Source organism: Hermetia illucens, chromosome 4, assembly GCF_905115235.1.
Source record: "Hermetia illucens chromosome 4, iHerIll2.2.curated.20191125, whole genome shotgun sequence".
Classification (NCBI taxonomy): Eukaryota; Metazoa; Arthropoda; class Insecta; order Diptera; family Stratiomyidae; genus Hermetia; species Hermetia illucens.
Window position 1 is genome coordinate 5,867,630 of NC_051852.1, and position 9,675 is coordinate 5,877,304.

Here is a 9,675-nt window from a genome sequence, read left to right on the forward strand (position 1 = left end):
CTAATTCGACTAGGACTCCACAACCCTTCGTTTTACGTATGGAAGACACTTCTGCTCCCACTGTTGTCCTATATTGAGTTCCCCTGTCTATTTTCTAAGGATACTTCCATACAATTATTATAGGCGACACATTCCTCTCAAAAACTTTCTTCGAGTCCTGGTGCGATCGCGTCACCATCGAACATATAATATCTGACAAACTCACCAGGTAATGAAAGTACACTTCAAATAATAAATAACATCCTTCCCAAAGCTAATGCAAACAAACAAAGACGCAAGTTGAAGTGCGGTGGCATTCAGAGGGAAACTTTTTCAATTGCACTAGATACTTTTACGAAAATACTTTCAGATACTCTGTCGTGTTGCATAGGGTGAACATAGTGTCGTTGAAAGAGAATTTCAAATTTTCAATTTTGTTCAACTATTGTTTGTTGTATACTTGGACGAAATAACAAAACTATTTTATATTGTTTTGGATTATTATCAGATAAAATTGAAAATGGGGACGGAAAAGGAGCGGGAATAGTTCCATGGAAGTGAGAAGGTCAAGGATAAAAACTTTACTACAAGCAAATATTCGTGTCAGAAGAACTTGTTTATTGAAACTTTGCAACAGAAAGTATTATGTTATTGAACTTTTCATTGGATACGGGAACTTTGTGGAGTATATGAGCTTGGAATTTGTAAGGACTTACAGCCCCGAGTACTTCGTCTCTTTCAATTTAAAAAGTAAAACATTTCCGGTGTTTGTTGGTTTTTCCATCTGAATTTACGTCTACAGCTTAGGTCCCAACACCCAACTACAAAACACAACATACGTGGCTTATTCCTGTGAGGTTTCAATGCTACCCTATTCTTCGCAGCCTTGGCAATTATGCGAAGTTATTATAAAAATACACCGAACCCCATTAGCCTCCCTACATTATGCCCGACATGCGTCCGTACTCGTGTTCACAGTAAATGAAAACATCAGTCTCAATTACTAGAATAAATACACAATCCCGAATATTGATTCCTGGTTTTGATTGTGAAACGGAGAACAGAAATAGCTTCCGATCTGTGATCAATGAATATTTTATCCAGATGTTGCTCTGCTGTTTTCTGCCATTTGATTGCAAAATAATAGCCTGCCAAATTGAGCAAAAGGAAGCAAGATTCAGAGCGGACAAATAAAATGTAGGCAGAGAATATATGGAGGGAGAGTGTGGGTGAGGCTGATATTTAGTGATACAACTGCATTATAGATGAGAAGTTATGTGAAATTCCTTCTTTTGGGAAATTAATTCGTTTCCATCTGAATATTCCTGGGCTTAGGGACACACGAAATTCTCTATCAAGGAGAAAGCTTCCAGGAATTTTATGACATGGAAACAAGAAAAGTTTGAAAACCAACAAGTATTCCCACATGTCAAGTCCACTTATAGAGACAACTTTAGTGGTTTCCCTTCATCTTCAAGTACAACGTGAAAAATTGTACAAAAGATTTTTCCGGAAAGCAGCAGTAACTGCCCGAAATAACTTTACGAGTTTGAATTTCCCGCCATGCAATGTCTTCCTTGCGGCAATGAAACCTGCAAAATGAACTGAAAATTGTAAATGATAGACAGACGGATAGACAAATTGCCTGACAGAGTGTAAATAACACATGAAATGAGCAATTAATTACTTTAATATAAATCACGTTGTTGTCTTGGTGGGAGTCTCTCTTCTACGTGAAATTGTAAAATTAGCCCCGGACTATCATTGATTCACTTAAGTTTATTTATGTTTTCAGCCATAAGTACTTTGTGTTTTATTAGTCATAAGTATAATGTGCAATATTTCCATTTGGTACACAAACATTTTATTATTTAATTCATAGCGAGAAAGATAATTTTTCTTTTCAATTATTCTGAAGCAAATGCACCCACATTGGGCGCTAAAAAATCAAAGTGATTTTACTCAACATATTTAAAATCTAACGGTTCAATTAGCATCCATGCTTGACTCTTAGCATCTGCGTATCCTAAACTTGACCTGTACAGATGTCCTTTCTATATTTAACAAAAGTTCTAGAGCACCTAAGCCCGGCCGGATGTTTCCCCCGATGTTTCTGACATTTTAAACTGCATCAAAATTATGAGATACGTTGTGATAGCATGGACCATCTGAAAAATTAAATCTTTAAAGTTTTGGGAGGAAAAATGCAAAGGATAGAAACCTTGTACAACTGCGAGTTGTCCAACTTGAATAAATTGATCGGTTTGATAGTAAAATCGTTGAGCCGAGTTCCAAGGGATATCTCCTCTGCCTGCGGAATAAAGTCAGACTTCGACAAAATGGACTTAACTTATTCATTCATTAATTAAATATTAAAAAAATAATAAATTTAACAAAAAAAACCTGAATTTATTAAAATTAAAACTAAAAATATCATAATTAAAATCTCTTATCACCACTCACAATTTTTTTGAGCCTTTGATTCACACGTACTATGGATAATTTGTGAATTGTTATGGCAGTTTCTTCGTTGGCTTTCTTCAAAGTTTGGCCACTACATATAATGTAATTTAGGTCGATAGCCAGAAGCCAAAAATGTAAAACTCCAAAAATTTCCAGTACAATAGATCTTGCCGGGAGCCCTTTTGCACGTTTGGTTAGGTGATCACACATGAAGTAGAGCTGAAATGCAGATGTTCCGTTTTATTATAGTTTCCAAATTTCTTCTAAACAAAAGATCATTTCAATCCAAGAAAGAACTAGTCTACTTTCGAAATTGCAGTATTTTTTCCCCTCCTCCTCCCCCAATGTCAGTACCATCTTATCCTACATTTATTTATGTATCATAATATAGAATGATATAGACTGGCAGAAAGTAATGATTGTCCACAATATGACCAATTCATCTATTAAAATCTTTAAATATTTCTCCCTCAGCGAGGATTTTAACCTCCCTATGCTCAGCTGGCCTAATAATCCAAACTTTTCAATCTTTTCCAACAACCCCCCCCCCCCCCCCCCCCCAACTCTTTCCCTCCACTCTCATGAATCCTTGTTCTATCCAGCAATTTAACACCACCAAAAACTTCGTGGCCGGCACTCTCAATATCCTCCTTTCCAATCTGCCCGAGCCCTATGTATCCTTATTTTCTTCAACACCTCCACGACACCGAAGATTTCGCCCTTGACTTCGAAGCGGACCATAATATCAACTGGGATCCCACATTATCTAACTAAGCTCATGAACAAGATCCTTGTAATTTTTAGCATATCCTTTCCGATCTCTTCCCCTGAGGGAAGCCAAGAGGGAAGAGCTACCCCGAAAGCCTAAAAATAGATGCCGAAGCTGACCGTGAAGGTCCCCCTACAAATATTGAAGTTCCATCGAAATGTTCCGTCGTCACGCGCTTGCAGCCTCTATGCAAGCCAGGCTCGGCAAGGTGGGGGATTCCCTTGAGAATTTTGATCCTTCACGACTATCATACAAAAATTCACGTGTCCTTTTAACTAATGCGCGGGTCCGCACCGATCCTGAAATTTCAACAAACATGGGTATTCGCGTAGACCTACCGAAGTATCACCGCGCGGGCTAAATTGGTGAAATGCAAATAAAAAAAATAACGTAACGTAAAACTCCGGACCAAAGAGCCGAGTTCGAAAGATCCACGAGGGATTGTATCCTCAATCGATGCCTCAGATTTACTGTAAGGCGCAGCCCTTCGGGGTTCCCACCCTGCCTTGACATTCAGGGGCCATCATATTGGAGGATGCTCCTCTTGGAGGAGAGTTTTGTAAGGTTAAAGAAGAAAAGGGAACACGGAGGTCCTCAAATCACAAAGAAAATTAGCCTTAGTTCATTTCTTTGTAATTAAATGCTAATTCTTAAGGGACTCTACAACAGAGCCCAAAATTAAACAATAATTTAAAAACAAAATACTGAAATAATAAATTATCATCGTCATCAACGGGACAACAACCGCTATCTGATCTAGGCCTGGCTTAATAACGAACTCCAGACATCCCGGTTTTGCGCCGAGGTCTACCAATTCAATATTCCTAAAAGCCGTCTGGGGTCCTGATCTACGCCATCGTTTCATCTCAGGCAGCTGTTTCGCCTCATTCTGTGGCGACCACTTCAGCAGGTTCGCATAGGCAGCGGATGAAGTAAACTGAAGAAATGAACCTCTTCTTTCGCTCCTAGTACTAAATAACGGCTGGAGCGGGTACAACATCTTACCGCCCCTAGTTGCACCAGAGATTTGTCGAGCGTTTCCCACAATTCGCGCACGTGACTATGCAGCGAGTCGCAGACCAGTACCGCATTATAACTTGGAGCGATACAATCCCGGCCATTATGAGGGAACGTGTTCGACTTGAGGTCATCGCGAAAACTGGTGACCGAGAGTCAATGGGAGCAATGGCGGCTGCATCAATAACACCACGCCGCAAAGAGAGAGTATAGAATTCTCGGAAATGGATCCTTTGCATAAACCAGATACTCCCAGGGTCTATGCATCTCCAGCATCTCCGAGAATTCTATTTCAAATCAATGATGAGATTACATCTCGACTGTGTGCTGATATGTGGCTGCTGCAACTACAATCATTTGTGTATTGTGGTGCAGTTACAGCTGTCAGATGGCACGGTTAAAAGATCAGCTTCAACGTTATTAATTTGAGTGCCAGAAGAGATCCACCATGGACAATTCGTTTGGGACGTCGGCGTGACTCACTAAGGCAGGACATTGCAAGGCTGACTCAACTCAGCTCTGGCAGTGAAACACTCGTAATTGAAATTCTGGGTATACTAAAGCAGAAACTTTCTGTCATACGCAGTCGTTACCATGATATGGCGAAAATCAGTCCAGACGTGTTTAGAATGCAATGTACGTGAGGAACCAGCGGAGTTTTTTCATGTAGTTACCGAAGATGAAGTTCGACTAACTATAAATTGCTCGGAAAACTGGAGGGGTCCAGGTCTGGATCGGTTGCAACACAAAAAGTTCACCAGTATACATGGTCGGTGGGCACCCAGCATAAATCAGGCCATTAGTCGCCCGGAGTAATTTTCACCCTTCCTACTAATATCCCTAAGAAGGAGACGGTGCACGACACCTAAGACACAAAACCGATTACTTGCTGCCAACCCTCTACAAATTCATAATGATCATAGCGATTATGCCAAGGCGATAGCGTACCGCATACCTCGCTAGTCGATGTCCTACGTTTGTATCGCATTGATCAGAAACTAATAAAGTTTTTGGCGATAGTCACGGAAGGGTGGCATACCACCTTATCGGTGCGTACATCTGAGGGTGCAGGGATCTCAGAGCCTATCTGTATATGGAGAGGTATCTTCCAGGGGGATTCGCTGAGTCACCTTGGTTTTGCATGGCTTTCATGGCTACTGAATGATGCTAGAGGGCACTGTTTTCCAATAAAATATGGTTTATATGCTAAGTACGAACTGACACACTAGATATACTTAGATGGCATCACCCTGTATGCTGGTACTGACGACCATCTTAGAAATCTGTTGCGAATAGTAGACATGTTCAGCCGTAATATTGGGATGGAATTTGGATTAGACAAGTGTCGAATTCAAGGCGTCAGTGAAGGTCATCACGAGCCGCATGCCGGACATAGCATTGATGACCTCCACATCGAAGCTTTAACCAAGACAGACTTCTACAAATATCTAGGAATTCTGCAAGTAACCCATGCTAAAGGATGATCTGCTCTCCGAATTCCTCCTCCGACGAAGCTGGTACTGAAATTGCGTCTCTCGGGGAAGAATAAAGTAAGCGCATTGAATATATTCACTATCTCTTCACTGGTTTATTCATTTGGAATATTCCCGTGGGCGAAAACCGATCTGGAAAACGTACAGCGGCGGATACGGACAACTATGTCGAAATTCCGAATGCGTGATCCAAACTCCGCGGTGGAGCGGATGAATCTATCTCGTGACATCCAAGGTACGGGCGTGGTTGACGTGGCGGCACAACATCATCGCCAAGTCGAAGATGAAGGATGTTGATGTAGTCAATGTAGAAAGCTCTAAAATGGAAACCATCCTGCTCGCTGTCGATCATGTCTTCCTTGTGTTTTAATGTGATTCCAAATAATTTTAAGTACCATCTTTGTAACACTTTTTGACAACAAATACCCCTCCAAATGTAGAACCCCCCGGAATTTTAACGATCATCCCCTCTTAACTCCTCACGACCTACAAATAAGTCGGAGTAGTAGCACTGCAGAAACTTCAGAAGAAACACGAAACAGTTTTATAAGGAGGCCGTCAAGCTCGGCTTCTTTGCCCACTTTTAGAGGGTAGTTCGTATTACCATTTAACGGCATCTTGCTTTTTCATTCACAAGAGGTAGACCTTTTCCGGATGTTATATTAATAATAACTATGGGGGTTCACTTATTCAGCTGCTTGCAATCGTAAATCAGGAGTCGACTGTTGAAGGGCCATTGGAGACTTGCGGCGAACTCCAATTCCTTTCATGATATCGTGTACAGATGTAGCAGCTTCCGTGGGGCTTACAGTGACTCTGAAGCCTTCAACTACTTACGGGTAGATCCGTTACCATGATTCGGTAGTCAGCTAGTTTCTATGTCACCCTTTTAGCCTGTGGCGAGAAAAAAGCACTTTTGAAGACGCTCTGGTGTTCATCAAGATTCTCCGTTGAGCTGTTAATAAAGTCGCCCAGTCTGAAAAATATTTCTGCCATTTAAGAACAACAACTGGATTGCAAAGGTGAACAATAATGGTTCCCGTGAGTAGATTCGGACGCAATTCGCAAGCGAGGGTAAGTAATCATCAAGTGCTGATTTTGCTCGAGGCCGACGCTAGCGCTTCTACTTAACGCGATCTAGTTAAACAGATGGGATGTACGTCACCGGTTATTCCAACATAACTAAATTTGGGGCAAATTCTATGGTGGGCTGCCAATGATGAGACAATGCAAGAGACAGAAACTTACGACCTTTCACCATTTTCATTGGGCCATAATAGTAAAGCTCATATCTGCGCATCACATATCCAAGAAAGCTGTTGTCAGAGCCCACTTTCTTATTGAGATCACCATCACTATTGTAGTTAACCAGCTGCTGGACCACATTGGTTTATTCATAAAACCCTCCTTTTCCTCTTTATCAGAATTTGGTACGTAACATTGTACTATTGAAGTATTCAATTCAGCCATAAGGATGCCCCTTGCGGAAACAGCAAGCATAAATTGGACTTCTAATTCAGGTCTACTATCGGCTGCCTAACCAGAATATAATAATAGAAGTGTGATACTCCCATAATTCAAGCACTTTATCGCGCTTAACCTAAAAATGACCCGCCTACAACGCTGGAGTCTCCCGTAAACTGTGATTTTTTGCGGGTTCTGGTACCGTCGTTGAGAAGCGTTTGAAATCCAACCATAAACCGTCGACTTCAAGACACAATAGCTCCTTTTGGAACATAGAAAATTTCGTGAACTATTAGGCCACACATCTCAGGGAATAATTTCAGTGAATTTTTAATCATCAACTCACAATAGAGTTAATATCTCAGGAGGGAATCAACTTAAGGACTGTTAACTCGCGCACGGTATATACATACATATATAGATGGCCATTCCGACTATAGTGACTCTTCCTTGATCCTCCCTCAAACGTGCTTGGGGCCATCATCAAATCATTGCTTGTCATAAAAGTTCGCCCCTAACTTTTAAATTATAGTACCCTATAGGAGGCAATGTGGTCAGTATTGATTATTACTCTGATCTGGCTCAGGTACTTTTTCACAGCTGAGTCGGCTGGTATCCGAAGCCAAATCATGATACAAATCCCACTGCCACCAGTGAGGGCTGGAAACGACAGTGTAAGTTCATTAACATCTAAATGCAAATGCATGTGTCTGCACTAGTCGTGCTCGTGGAGGTTGGTCGGGACCTTTGGACACTTTGACGTCTCCTGCATCATATATGAAATGCCTGTGCCTTAGTCCATCTTGGGTTTGGAGATGGTAAGAAGGCACTTCCTATAAATGTGCGGAAGGGCAGTCTGACGATCTTCGAAGCTAGGAAATTGGATGCCCCATTGGTCCTCCTTCATTCCTCTCGTATATTCACTGTCAGATTACCTAGTCTGATATCTCTCAAATGCAGGCAGAGATAACTTTCGGTATCTACAAAGAATGGTCCCGGACTGCTAGAGTGGTCAACCTAAAGCAAACTGAAAGTAATCTTGTAATTAGAGGCCTCATCCAGAGGAATTTTCCAGAATGCATTCCTCAGATCTAGACTCGTAATGAATCTATCTTTCCACCACACCCAACGTCATCGCTCGTGATGCATTGAAATGCGTTCCAGCTCTCCCCAGGGCCTTTCGAGGCACCTGCACTCCTTCTCCACTGTTCTGCGTCTGGGGCAACCCAATCGTCGGTCATCTTGGGAGAGTGGATTCCCCGGACTCATGTGGCCAGCAATGCATTTATAGCCCCTCCTTAATGTGTGGCCTATCCATTGCAACTTCCGCCTTCCGATCACATCACGTACAGGTACGGGACCTATGCACCAAAAAAGTCCTTCGTTTGAAATAGTATCTGGCCAGCGAATGCCTATAATGCGACGCAGACAGTTGCTGATAAAAGCTTAGAGTCTTCAAGTGACGGTGGGAGTCACTTTGCATGTACTACTCCCAAGTAGCAACAGAAGAAGAACACTAGCACGGAACAGTTTAAACTTAATTTTTGTGTTTAGATAATTGTATTTCCAGATTTGAGATAAAAGCAGTGAAGGCGAACCTTGCGCTGTTAATGCGTCAACCATCCTCCAGTTAATCATCAGGTAACCATCTGGTGGTAAACACAAAATTTTCCTGTCAACCATAAAAGTGACATCCACATTGGCTTAAGAAGATAGACTCCTATTTTCAGAAGGAGCATTTCGGACGGTTTATATCTTTTTAGTTGCCTCAAACACTTGAGCTTTGAATCAATCACTTTACTCACCTCTGCGATAATATTCAAGAACAAGAACGACACTATCAAAAACACCATCGACGAATACAACTCAGTAATTTGTCGAATCACTTTATATGTTTCAAAATAATGGCGTTTCTGTTCCTCGATTTTCTGACATGTTCTCATGCGTACGCTAACCTTCTCCATGTTGCTCAAGCTGGCACTACTCCAACGATTAACATTTTTGACTTCCTTATACAAATCAACATTGATTTTCATCAACCCCCGGGCCAGACAAATAGTACAAACCGCAAACGTATTACTGCACAATGAAATCATTAAAATAGGAAGCGTAAAAATAAATTCATTAATCCACAATTGCAGATTTGTTCTAGCCACGATTACAGATCGAACTCGTAAAATATTCGCAATTAAATGAGCAATTAATTGTCCAATCGCACGCAATGTAAAGTTTCTTATATCACTTCGATAGCCATCGATTCCCAACGAAACGTCCTTCAGCCTTAAATAGAGACTGCGGATATTACTCCAACAGGATATGGATTGGTTGCAGTTCCAAATTTGAGCTAGGCTGATGGCCATTGCGATGGTGATTTTTGAGTAATAATGCAACTTGGTTATGTGGCCATTGACGCCATCTAGAGTGAGTCCTTCTACGCGAAATTGTAGATTGTAGGTCCCCGCTCCGAAGAATACACTCAGGAAAATGATG

At 41.4% G+C, this 9,675-nt stretch overlaps 1 protein-coding gene across 2 annotated transcripts; it reads right to left on the bottom strand.

Moving 5' to 3' along the window:
• Positions 1–1,798: 1,798 nt before the first annotated feature.
• Positions 1,799–9,355, bottom strand: LOC119655096 (gustatory receptor for bitter taste 66a-like). 2 transcript variants are annotated; one of them, XM_038060811.1, is made up of 4 exons: positions 8,991–9,355; positions 2,443–2,661; positions 2,201–2,290; positions 1,799–2,105 (listed from the first exon to the last, which is right to left on the bottom strand). In XM_038060811.1, the coding sequence occupies exons 1-4, from the start codon at positions 9,279–9,281 to the stop codon at positions 2,061–2,063; spliced, it is 645 nt and encodes a 214-aa protein (XP_037916739.1). In that variant the 5' UTR covers positions 9,282–9,355; the 3' UTR covers positions 1,799–2,060. The 2 variants fall into 2 exon arrangements, with proteins under 2 accessions (XP_037916739.1, XP_037916738.1); XM_038060810.1 differs by having other exon boundaries at positions 1,799–2,147.
• Between the last annotated feature and the right edge of the window lie 320 nt (positions 9,356–9,675).

What these genes read in the sequence shown, in the direction of transcription:
- LOC119655096 (XM_038060810.1), bottom strand. Translation starts at nt 9,281, where the DNA reads ATGATTTCATTGTGCAGTAATACGTTTGCGGTTTGTACTATTTGTCTG. An exon ending in TCTTGAATATTATCGCAGAG is followed by an intron (nt 2,662 to 8,990) that starts GTGAGTAAAGTG and finishes TCTGCATTTCAG; the next exon opens with CTCTACTTCATGTGTGATCA. An exon ending in ACAACTCGCAGTTGTACAAG is followed by an intron (nt 2,148 to 2,200) that starts GTTTCTATCCTT and finishes TTAATTTTTCAG; the next exon opens with ATGGTCCATGCTATCACAAC.